General features: G+C 37.1%; 1 protein-coding gene and 1 long non-coding RNA gene across 2 annotated transcripts; both read left to right on the forward strand.

Annotated features, from left to right (window-relative positions):
* Positions 1-7,938: 7,938 nt before the first annotated feature.
* LOC140987736 (uncharacterized) lies at positions 7,939-9,733 on the forward strand. The gene is made up of 3 exons (XR_012177204.1): positions 7,939-8,060; positions 8,358-8,446; positions 9,580-9,733. It is a non-coding gene; the product is annotated as an uncharacterized lncRNA (long non-coding RNA).
* A 46-nt stretch (positions 9,734-9,779) lies between these two features.
* LOC140988425 (uncharacterized) lies at positions 9,780-12,729 on the forward strand. Its single transcript, XM_073457438.1, has 2 exons — positions 9,780-11,881; positions 12,684-12,729. Exons 1-2 carry the CDS (start codon positions 9,780-9,782, stop codon positions 12,727-12,729), a joined length of 2,148 nt encoding a protein of 715 aa, XP_073313539.1.
* The last annotated feature ends 693 nt before the right edge of the window (positions 12,730-13,422 follow it).

Raw genomic sequence — 13,422 nt, forward strand, 5'->3', positions numbered from 1 at the left:
TTAGTCGTCTCGATATTGTATTTGTTGTCTGTATGTGTTCCAGATTTCAAGCAAATACTAAGAAATCGCACTTTTCAACTGCCAAATGTATATTGAAATATCTTTAAGACACACAAAATGTGGGCTTATGATATGCTAAGGACTCATCTTTCAATTTAGTTGGATATTCAGATGCAAATTATGCAGTATGTAAGCTTGATCGTAAAAGCACCGATGAATCATGTCAGTTTCTAGGAGATAGATTGATCTCATGGTTCAGCAAGAAGCAAACGTCCATAGAAACTTCCACAACTGAAGCAGAATATCTAGCTGCTGGAAGCTGCTGTGCCCAATTGCTCTGGATTCAGCAACAACTAAAAGACTATGGAGTCATTGCAAAAGAATCATCAATTTTTTGTGATAATACAATCACAATCGTGATTACATATAATCCAGTTCTTCACTCTAGGACCAAGCATATCGATGTCAGACATCACTTTATCAGAGATCATGCTCTAAAGAAGGCAATCAGGCTGGAATACATACCAACTGAACAACAGACAGCTCACATATTCACCAAACCATTACTGAGACTAAGTTTTCTCAATTTCGCAATATTCTTGATTTAATTGATATGTCTTAGTTATTTTTTTGAATATTGTTTTGTCAGTTATTGCCAATTACTGTTCTGTTAATCAATTGTCAATTAGTGTCAATTTTTATTCAGTTAGTTAATTGTCAGTTAGTCATCTGCTAATTAGTTAACTGGTATCAGTTAGTATGAAGAAAAGGTAAACAGAAATGAATCGAAACAATAACTTTATTGATGATATATTTCACACAGTACACGAATTATTTTCCTTTCAACGGCTTCTAGCCAAAAAGACATCCAACTAAACAATTCATTACATGAAATTCTTCTGTAGCCTTCCAAAAAGACAATCTTTTCCAGCACTCTCTACTCTCTCAAAAACATCAACTCTATAATACTTTCATCACTGGCAAGATCTGAAGTATCAATAACATCGAGCCGCTTCTTGTGTTTGATTTCAGTAGCCTTCTGTTTATCAGTAGCAACTAATTTTTTTTGCTGAATGGTCTGGAGGTCATGTATTTTAGTCCAGGTGGACATAACTTTTTCCAAGACAAGATCCTCAATAGCTTCTTTCAAACTCTCCAAACGGCGAAGCGTTGTTGAAGGAAGAGGATTGTTGGAACTGCTTGCTATATCCATCTGTACTTAATTGTTGTTGTTAATATCTAATGACAGTGATCTTATTTATAGACAGATTCAAGAAGAAGAAATAGAAGAAGACGACAAGACTTCAGTCAACCAATTGCACTTAACTTATTCAGACTGAGTTCCTTTTACTCTTTTATGTATACACATTTATTGAGGGAGAATGTCGAATTTAAATGGTTAACTGATAAGACAATAGTCAGTTGATCGTCAACTGAACTGACTCAGTTTTCAACTGATCACTCAGTTACGGACCTAACTTATCTTATCCAATAAGTTAACTGATTATTCGATACACATTCTATATTAAGTGATGTGACTGTTAAGATTACGCATTAATTGATGTCTTCCACTGAATAGTAACTTGAAACATGGTCCCTTGTAGTGATGTGACTTTACACGTCCCTTACTTTTAAACTTTTAAATACTACTAAATTTTTTTGCATAAACCACGAAATTCGACCCTCACTTAAAATAAACTCCCAACATTTAAAAAATCTCAAATGCATAAAAATTTATAATTCGTCAACCACCAAATCGTACGTCAACTTTTAAAACAATCAGAAGCTTTACTTCAAATAAAACATAAAATCTTTAAATAAATAATCCTCAAAATTTTCACTTTAAAACTTTAACTACTAAGCTAATGCGGAAAATAAAGTCCCTCGCCACGTAAACATACAACATGTGACGTCATATGCATAAAATTTTTCTTTTCAACGACGTAATAATATAATGCATATACGACAAAATAATGCAATCATCACACTATCTACGTCGGTGTAGCAGAAACAGTATAATAAATACATACACACAACTCAAATAAGATAATAAACTATACTGTCTCTATCTACTATCAACTATAGGACTGTTTGACTAGACACATCTAGTCATTCACCTCTACCCTGTCTCACGGCATAGTCCTGTAACCTGTCCAACAGAAACAGCCCTCAAAAGGTGAGCATATACAACAATTATCATTGTAATGCATAACTGTTATATTAACAACAACATAAAATATAACTTAAATCATAACGAAAATACCTCCTTTGTTGTTTCTGGACAATCAAACCATCAACGAGATCAATCTCATACTACTGCAACAACAACATTGACGATACGTAGCACCCCAACTCCAGCGACAACAATATCATCGAACGAACAACATCAACGATACGTCGCACCCTTTCTCCAGCGACAGCAATATCGTTGATCGAACAACATCAACGAGACATCTCCCAACAACAATAGCCAACAAAATAAATAATAATAAACAACAACAAATATAATACTAAATCACCCAAATTCAGTGATTTATCATCGTTCAACACAATAGTATTCATCAATACTAAACAATAACAACATATGCTCGTACGTCAACACATACCTGATAATCGAGTATATATATACAATCTGGCTACTTCTTTAATCCGGATGCTTGTGATGTATCTAAATAATTCAACAATAATTATCAGATCATTGTCACTGTATCAACATAGTCATAACAGCTTCAATATATAACATCAAATAGCCCAACAACAATAAATTCAATAAAAATATAAAACTCGATTATACATCTTCATTGTTCAACAATTAATATTCCGGTGTATTTAATTCATAATATTACTATCAAATATACCTTAATTAATTAACTTCAATTAATAGGTTATTTTACAACATTCGTTAAACTACGAAAACTTTATATCAACATGTAGTCTATACTTCGTAGACTCCAAATATATACTCAGATTTAATAACAACGGAAAAACAACTCTCCAATCTCAACCAGACGATTAAAATCCCTAATTATAATAAATTGAGAATAATTCAAAATAACACTACTATAATCTTCTCTACTTCGTTAAAATCATATACTATTCTACAATATTCGATTTCAGTATGATTAAACAATTTATCAGATTTATTCTAAAAATCGACGAATTTCTAATATCACCAAAACTATAAAAATTTATACATCAAATCGAAAACCTCGTGTCAACGATCTTAGAATTGAAGTCGGTTCGTCGATTGGATAAACTGATAAATCGCAAGATCGAAAAAAAAATTAAAATGATATTTTCTCTCCTCTGTCTCACCTCTCTGTGAACATGGTTTCGAATGCGGTGAAATTGAAATTCAATTCCACCGCCTCACTTTTATTTTTTAATTATTTTTTTAATATTATATTATATTAATAATATATATATTTAACATTTTATTATCGGTATATCTCTTTGGACCAGTCAAATGATCAAATTTTTCAAAACTCAAAACATGAAACTTATATATCTTTTATTTTTCTACGTTATATCCAAATTTCAAATCATTTGGACTTCATATGACTAAGATATGTCATATTTAATTATTTAGTAATCTCACATTACTAAATCAACAAATTGTGATATTTACTTCATGTAACGTACCGTACTTTTTACTACTTAAAATTTGCGAAAGAATTTAAAATTTTCTTGCTTAAATAATGAACTTTCAAAATTTGGTAAAATAAACAGTATGTCTCAACATAATGTCTGACAAACGTATTTGCTTGAACCACAAAAATCGTAACATAAAAACCAAAGTATTTTCAACATTTCAAATATCCTTAAAACTTCAAAACATGGCAGTCCTCGGGTTTAGCCTTCCGCTCAGTCCAAGCCAGCTCCTTTGTCCCCACCCCTAGCCTCCTCAACATACTCCTCACCTGCATCGATCAAGTCTAGTGAGTCTAAAGGCTCAACACGTATAAATTGGAAGTAACGAGTAATACGTAGTAAAACCACACGCAACTTCAAAATAGAGCGTACATATTGGAAACATAAATCTGAACATGATAACATAAACGTACATGAGCGTGATTATAATAGCATAACATAGACGTGCCATAATCATAAAAACTTTTCTTAAACATGCTTGCATACTTGAACATACTTAAACATACATACTTCATCATTTTGCGTAGAGGCATGTTTCAAAGCAAGTGACCCATAACATAATCGCCTGATCAGACTAAACCACAGTACTGGGATGATAGTGACGTATCCACTGCCACATACATGAGATCCCCGTTCATAATTTAACGGGCTGATTGGTCCATGTTCATAATTTAACGCATTCCAATCTCGATCTAAACCCGTTCATAATTTAACGGGCGGATTGGTCCCCGTTCATAGTTTAACGCTTTTCAATCCTAAACATAATTTGGTCACAAGACATTTAGCATACCTCAAAAACTTAAAATATTTTCTTGCACGTCAAACATACTTACTTGGCGTTGTGGGATTCGTTGGACTTCGATTGGGGTCGTTGCCGCACTTACTAACATGAATTCCAATGCTTAATCTTGCATAACTTAGACGTAAATATCATGCATATTTACGAGCTCGATCAATTCCTTAAGACGTTCTAAAATTCCCATGACTCGACCTTGTAAATCATTGTACTAAACCATGATATCAAACCTCAAAGCATACTATAAAATTTTCCCAAAATGACAAGCACACGGACCCCGTGCCCAGGTCCGGCTCCGGGTCCGTGTCCGTGAGGTAATGTGTGTCGTGAAGAAAAGGGAAGGCACGGACCCCGTGCCTAGGTCCGGGTAGGGGTCCGTGTAGACGCTGCAATTTACCCCTTCGAAGCAAACAAAGGCACGGACCCCGTGCTCTGGTCCGTGTGGGGTCCGTGTCCCCGCGGTAGGAGAAAACCCACGAATTTTTCTGTGCAAGACTTTCTTAACGTTCTAAACTCGGTTGCACGGACTATGAACCGACACCCCGAGACCCATCTTAGCATGATACTACATTGACAACATTGGTACAAACACCTCGAAACAACGGCGTTAAACCTCCGACACAGTGCAACTCAAAACATGGAGATTGAACATCAAATTGTTTCCTACGACTTCTAGCGAATTCAAGTGCCTATCGACACTAACCGGTAACCCCAAATGCCAACTCAACATCATACTAAGCATACCTATACGCAGCAACGATCGCCCGTCGATCTCCAACGAAGCCTGCAACAATAAAACTTCAAGAACGCATCAATACATAATTTTCTGAAAAACGCAGGTTGAGCAGTCCCACGAAAAACGTCATAACTCACTCAATTTTTGTCCAAAAATTTTGAATATTATATCAAATCGAAGGTATCAAAAAGTTCTACAATTTTTGTGTTAAAAGTTTTCCCAAAATCACGACCAAAAATCGCAGTAATTAAAATGACAGCAAAAACGTAAATTTGTGATCCAATATCGTTTCAAAATTGATCTAAACATGATTGCTCAAACTTCTACTCATCACACATGAATTTTTACGCATAAATATCAACACAACGCATAATATGACGAGATCGATACAGGAATGAAAGAATATACGTGCTTTTTGATAATTAAAAATACCAAAACAACGATACCGACGCGGGGAAAAATGCGAGGTTGATCCGGGACGAACGTGACTCGATTTTTCTTGAAACAAACTCATGAAAATTGGTTGGAAATATAAAGAGGAGTGGGCGGCTGCTCATGGGAAGGAGAACCCTAGGTTTTTTTTCTTTTAAAAATCTGAAAATAACAAGTGTATGTGTGTGTTTTGTGTTTTACGTGAGGAGTGTGTGTAAAAGTGTGTGTGTGTGAGTTTAGTGGAATTAGGATATTAAAATATTGCTTAATTAAAAATTGACCCCTAATTAAAAGTTAATAAAACTCTAACTAAAGTATTAACCCCTCACAAAATAATAGCATCTTAAAATTTGAAATAACATATACAAATGCTAACTTTAAAAGTTTCAAAATTCTAAAATCATTAAACAAATAATTCAGGCTTTAAAATGCTAAACTCAATAAATTATTTAAAATGCCACATCCTAACTTAAAATAAAATATCATCTTTTAAAATTGTCAAAAATCGTTGCCGGTCTCTTCTCCTCGATCCCGCATCGAATAATCGCCTGAAACATGAAACTCGAAAAACATTTTAACGTGCATCACATAAACATAAATAATTTAAAATAATGCATTTAAATAAGTCATGCATGGCTAAAGCTCATTTTAAATTTAAATGAATGATTTAACAATTTAAATAATGCATGGGATTTACGTGTACTGATTTCGGGCACTACAGTTCCTCCCCCACTTATATATATTTCGTCCTCGAAATTAAATCTTACCGAACAACTACGGGTAGCGAATCCTCATATCTGCTTCAGTCTCCCAAGTGGCTTCTTCCACTGATTGGTTTAGCCACCGGACTTTGACCAACTTGATCACCTTGTTCTGAAGTCTCCGCTCCTGTCTGTATAGGATTTGGACAGGTTCATATGACATACCTGAAGCCAATTGCAACGGCTCAGAACTCAAAACGTGCGAAGGATTTGCTAGGTACTTCCTCAGCATCGAGACGTGGAACACATTGTGTACACCGGCCAAATTCGGCGTTAAGGCTACACGATAAGCTAGTGTCCCAACCCTGTCAAGAATCTCGAACAGTCCAATAAACCTTGGACTAAGCTTGCCTCTCTTCCCAAATCTCATAACACCCTTCATGGGTGCTATCTTCACAAAAACGTGATCACCTACGGCAACCTCTAGATCCTTTCTCCTCTTGTCAGCATAACTCTTTTGGCGACTCTGGGCGGTCTTCATCCTGTCTCGGATCTTGACCACCACATTTGCAGTCTGATGAACTATTTCTGGACCAATTTCTGCTCTTTCACCGACTTCATCCCAATGAATCGGCGATCTGCACTTCCTTCCATACAATTCTACGTATGGAGCCATACCTATAGATTCTTGAAACTGTTGTTGTAAGTAAACTCCACTACAGGTATCTTCAATTCCCAATTCCCATGGAAATCGATCATACAGGCTTGCAATAAATCCTCCACAATCTGAATCACTCGCTCAGACTGGCCATCTTTCTGCGGGTGAAAAGATGTACTAAATAGCAACTTCGTCCCCATGACTGCGTGCAAACTCTTCCAGAAGGACGATGTAAACCTCATGTAATGCCCAAATTTTGAAATATTGTGGCATTAGTTGTGATGGTTTATGACTTTACGTTATGGTATAAATGGTAATGAATGTTATAGAATGGAATAGATAATTGATGGGTAGAATCAAAGGTTGAATTTGAGCTAAATAGGTGATGGAAGTGCAGAAATGGTATGAAAAATGTGGCAGTAGTTGTGGTTTTTAGCATAATGTTTTGTATATTGATCCAATTGATGTGAGGCTACTTCCATTAAAAAGATATGACATAAGGCTATAACTTTTATGTTTTGAGTTTTGTTCAAATCATTAGGGAAGACAAGCCAAAAGCGCCCCGAAGTGTGTCGTGCGTATCGTCGTTCCTACAATGACACATGTTGGGAGATTTAGCATAACTTTTTACTCAAACCTTCAAATGATCTGAAATTTGGAGAGGTTCACGAAAAGACATAGAGCTACAACTTTGTAGTTTACCACTTTCGCAAATTCTGAAGTTAAAAATACCTTTTGGGCAGAATACGGCGCGCCCCTGCGCCAGATCCCGCGCGATGGCGCGCCCGGTGCTGAAATTTTGTTGTTGGACAGTATGGTGCGCGCGGCTGCGCCAAAATCATGCGCCATGGCGCCCAGCACTTTTACAAAAAACGTGTTTTGAGGTTTGGATGGTATATATTTGATTGGGGAATGATTTTTGTATCATTTTCTCTTCTCTTTTTCCTACTCCATCGGTTTAGAGCTAGGGTTCTTCATTTTTCCTTTCATCTTCTAATTTCTTCTTCAATCTATGGGAGATTTGTTCAAGGAAATTATGAAATGAAGTTAGATTTGTGATCCTCTCTCCAAGATCTTCAAGATGGTGTAAGTATGTTATATTTTTATTCAAGTTTGGAAATGGGATGAAGTTTAGAATTGATATTTGTGTTGATATTTGAGATGTTGGAGATGTTGAAATTGTGTTGGTTTGAATTTAAAATGGAATTGAAGCCAATGGCAAAGTATAGGAGCTAATTTCTTTAGCACGCATGCTATGTGTTTGATGAAATGATTCAATGAATGTTTTTATGGCATATTAAGGTTAAGAAATTTACGGATCTTGATTCAAAGCAGTATTGAACTAATTATGAATTTTGAACAGAAATTACTCTGTTTTGATAGATGATCAAAGTCCTTGAGTTATAGTAGAATTCAAAGGTTCAAGACTTCTCATCTACACATTTCGATCTTCTTTTGGTAATATTTGAAAGGTATGTTACGGTCGATAACATACGAGGTAAAAGTATCATTTTTATTTTAAATTGAAAACTCTATGGCTTGATGAACTATTGGTGATTTGATGATGATTGTTGTATTGAGATGAGTTGATTATGATATCGAGATGATGATATTGATTTGCATCATGACATTGCATATTGAGCCACTTGTTGATTCAGATTTGATATGGCGGAGGTCGCCTTGATATATTGATTTGTTGGACGTATGGGGCTATAGTTGAGTTGGCATAGTGTATGCGGAGGTCGCTGCTATGGCCTGAACACTCTCTATAGGCGCACCATAGTCCTGGGATTGTAGAACACAGCACCCCACCCCGAGCGGATGAGTCGGTGGATGTTGCTGGGTGATTCTATTCCCTTGGGTACCCTATGACCAGATGATTCACTTGATCTTGAGATTTATTGATAGCCCACAGCTTCTGATCATGCATTGCATTATATTGCATCTTTATGAATTTATATGAAATATTTGAAAATTTAACTCTCATTTGTGATTGATTGTATCATACTGGGTTTATACTCACCGGCATGTCCGGTACCTCTTGTTTTCATGTGCTTGACGGTAGGTGAGGCGAGGCTTGGGATGCCAGAGTCCAGCTCAAGGCGAGGAGATACGAGTTAGAGTGGGATTCTCGGGTCTTAGGAGCTATGTGATGATGTTTGGATTTCTTTGGTTCACTACTTCATGTTGGCATGTTGAAAATTTATATTTCAAACATTTGAGACAATTAAATTATTTTGACGATGTTTATGTAAGTTTGTGAACAACAAATTATGTATTTTACTCAATCATTTGGTGTGTGACAATTATAATTATTAGTATTAGATATCGGACCCGGGGCCCCACATTAGGTGGTATCAGAGCGTAAGATATTTGGGAACAGGGTAGATCGAGTCAGTTAGAATTGATTGATCATGTTATATATTTGTTAGCATTTTCATTGTGCCATAATGTGAAATACATGATTTAAATTGAGAAATTATATTGTTAAGCTTTATTCGAGATTTTTGAGATTGTTGAGTCTCGAGAGCCAGAGATGATTGATACAAGATTGAGATGATTGTGATTTTGTGATTTTATCTGTGGTTGATCTATTGTATATCAGACATGGCTACTCGAGGTAGAGGTCGTGGTAGACATAGACAGAACGTACCAGTGGCACAAGATCAGGGCAGTGCTACTCATACTCAGATGGATATAACTCCGACTCCGATGGAGATACTGTTAGCCAGATTTCAGTCTTTGCACCCACCGATGTTGAAGGGTACGGAGAATGCATTAGACTGTGAGAACTGGTTGGAGAATATGGACCAATTATTTGAATCTCTTGAGTATCCAGATGATCGTAGAATCAAGTTAGTTGTTCATCAGTTATTGGATGTTGCTAAAAGTTGGTGGATCATGACCAAGAAAGCTTTAGAGAGTCGAGGTACGATTGTTACCTGGGATATCTTTAAATCTGAATTTTATCAGCGTTTCTTTCCTACCTCTTACAGGAAAGATAGGGGAGCCGAGTTTGCAAATTTAAAGCAGGGAAATTTGAATATTGAGGACTATGTTGCTAAGTTCTCGAATTTACTGAGATTTGCTCCTCATGTAGCATCCGATGAAGAAGCTAAGGCTGATCACTTCATAAATGGTCTTAATCCTGATATCTTTACCCTGGTTAATACCGGAAGGCCTAACACTTTTGCTGAGGCTCTTGATAGAGCAAAGGGAGCTGAAACTGGGATCATTAGACAGAGAGGTACTCAGTATTTGCAACGACCCCAACAACCACAGTTCCGACAGCAGTTCAGACAGGGTAATACTGGCAGTAACAGTGGCAACATAAGAGAGCAGTTCAGGGCTAGAGGGAAGCAATTTAAGAGGCATGGCAGTAATTTTTCAAGTTCTAGTGGATCAAGACAATCTGGTTCAGTTCAGAGCACTGGTTATTCAGGTCCGAATTGTGGTCAGTGTGGTGGTAGACATTATACCGATCAGTGTAGAGGAGTATCGGGAGCTTGCCACTTGTGTAACCAGGTGGGACACTATGCTCGAGTGTGTCCTAACCGTGGCAGTGATATGTCTCAGAGTGGGGGATCATCGAGACAGACACCTCACCAGAATCGTCAGAACCCTACAGTTCATTCCTATCAGCAGTCAAACCGATCAGATCAGAACAAACAGAGTGGTAGCCACAGGGTAGGACAGCCACCTAGACAACAGGGTCGAGTTTTTGCACTCACGGAGGATGAGGCACATAATGCTCCAGATAATGTCATTGCAGGTAATTGTTTTCTCTCAGGTTATCCTGCTTATGTTTTGATGGATACTGGTGCATCACATACTTTCATAGCTGAGCACTTTGTCTCATTGCATTCACTGCATTCTATGCCATTATCATCTACATTATCTATTTCTACTCCACTGGGCAAAGTGATGAGGTCAGCAGAAATGATAAGTGGTTGTGAATTTCGTTATGAGGATAATGTCATTGAGCTTGATTGTATTGTGTTGGAGATGTCTGATTTTGACTGCATACTTGGTATTGACATGTTGACAAGATACAGGGCTACTGTAGACTGTTTTCAGAAGATTGTTAAGTTTAGGCCTGATATGACAGATCACTGGACATTCTATGGTAAGGGTTCTCGAGCTAAGATTCCTTTGATATCTGTTTTGTCCATGACTCGTTTGTTGCAGAAAGGAGCAGAATGTTTCTTGGTTTATGCAATTGATATTTCAAGGTCAGTACCTAAATTGGCAGATATTCCAATTGTTAGTGAATTTTCAGATGTATTTCCAGATGAAATTCCAGGATTTCCTCCAGTTCGAGAGGTTGAGTTCAACATTGAGTTGATGCCAGGTACACAGCCTATTTCTAGAGCTCCTTATAGGATGGCGCCAATTGAACTGAAGGAACTAAAGGAACAACTTGAGGATCTATTGGCTAAAGGATATATAAGACCAAGTGTTTCACCTTGGGGTGCTCCGGTTTTATTCGTAAAGAAGAAAGATGGGTCTATGAGGCTTTGTGTTGATTATAGACAGTTGAATAAAGCCACAGTAAAGAATAAGTATCCTTTGCCAAGGATTGATGATCTCTTTGACCAGTTGCAGGGTTCTTCAGTATATTCTAAGATTGATTTAAGATCTGGATATCATCAGTTAAGAGTCAAAGAGATAGATGTGCCTAAGACTGCTTTTCGTACCAGGTATGGGCATTTTGAATTTTTGGTTATGCCTTTTGGGTTGACCAATGCACCTGCGGTATTTATGGATTTGATGAACCGTGTTTTTCAACGGTATATAGATCAATTTGTTGTGATCTTCATTGATGATATTCTTATTTATTCAAAATCTGAAATTGAGCATGTCAAGCACTTGAGGGCTGTTTTGCAGATTTTGAGAACTGAAAAGTTGTATGCTAAATTATCCAAATGCGAGTTTTGGTTGGATAGAGTGGTTTTCCTTGGACATGTGATTTCAAGTGCAGGTATATCAGTTGATCCGAGTAAAGTTGAGGCAGTCATCAATTGGTCTAGACCGACATCAGTTCCTGAGGTACGTAGTTTTATGGGTTTGGCAGGTTATTATCGCAGATTTATTAAAGGATTCTCACAGATTGCGAGGCCAATTACCCAGCTGACACAAAAGAATGCACCATTTATTTGGTCACAAGCATGTGAGGATAGTTTTGTTGAACTTAAGAAGAGATTGACTAGTGCTCCAGTTCTGACTATTCCATCAGGTGTAGGAGGATTTACAGTGCACACTGATGCTTCACATCAAGGACTGGGTTGTGTATTAATGCAGCATGGACGTGTTGTTGCCTATGCTTCACGACAGTTGAAGCCACATGAGTCTAGATACCCAGTGCATGACTTGGAACTAGCAGCAGTGGTTTTTGCCTTAAAGATTTGGCGTCACTACTTGTATGGGGAGACATTTGAAATATTCACTGATCATAAGAGTTTGAAATACCTCTTTTCACAAGCTGAGCTGAACATGAGACAGAGACGTTGGCTAGATTTGTTGAAAGACTATGATTGCGAAATAAAATATTATCCAGGCAAGTCTAATGCAGCAGCCGATGCTTTGAGCAGAAAAGTATGTAATATGTCTTTGATCACTAGCAGTGTATCTGATCTAGTAGAAGAATGTTGTCTTTCTGGTTTGGATTTTGTGGTAGATACTCAACCTGTAAGAGTATTTATGATTCAGGCAGAACCCGAGTTGTTTGTTAAAATTAAAGAGGCCCAAAGGTTAGATCAAAGCATTCAGAAATCAGTTGAACTCGTCAGATCAGGACATCGATCAGAATTTCAGGTCAATAATGAGGGTATTTTGTTTGTGAATGATCGTATTGTAGTTCCTAATATTTCAGAGTTGAGGATGCAGATTTTGCATGATGCTCATTGCAGTAAATTCAGTGTACACCCTGGAAGTAAAAAGATGTACAATGATTTGAAGAAACAATTTTGGTGGAAAAGAATGAAATCTGACATAGTAGAATTTGTATCTCGTTGTTTGAATTGTCAACAAGTGAAAGCAGAAAGAAAGCGACCAGGAGGTCTTTTGCATAGCCTTAAGGTTCCAGAATGGAAGTGGGACCATATCACCATGGACTTTGTCACGAAATTGCCGAGATCGTCAAGGGGTTGCGATGCAATTTGGGTTATCGTTGACAGATTAACCAAGTCTTCATGTTTCATTCCGTATCAGATGACATATAGGCATGATCAGATGGCCAGATTGTATATCAGAGAAGTTTTGAGATTGCATGGTGTGCCTAAGTCAATTGTATCAGATCGTGATCCCAGATTTTCTTCTCATTTTTGGCAGAGTTTACAAGAGGCTCTTGGTACTCGTTTGCATTTGAGTACAGCATATCATCCTCAGACAGATGGACAGTCAGAACGTACTATTCAGACATTAGAGGATATGTTGAGAGCTGTAGTGA

This window comes from Primulina huaijiensis, chromosome 11 (genome assembly GCF_012295235.1).
Source record: "Primulina huaijiensis isolate GDHJ02 chromosome 11, ASM1229523v2, whole genome shotgun sequence".
NCBI lineage: Eukaryota > Viridiplantae > Streptophyta > Magnoliopsida > Lamiales > Gesneriaceae > Primulina > Primulina huaijiensis.

What these genes read in the sequence shown, in the direction of transcription:
- LOC140988425 (XM_073457438.1), top strand. Translation starts at nt 9,780, where the DNA reads ATGGACCAATTATTTGAATCTCTTGAGTATCCAGATGATCGTAGAATC. An exon ending in ATTTTGAGAACTGAAAAGTT is followed by an intron (nt 11,882 to 12,683) that starts GTATGCTAAATT and finishes TTTATGATTCAG; the next exon opens with GCAGAACCCGAGTTGTTTGT.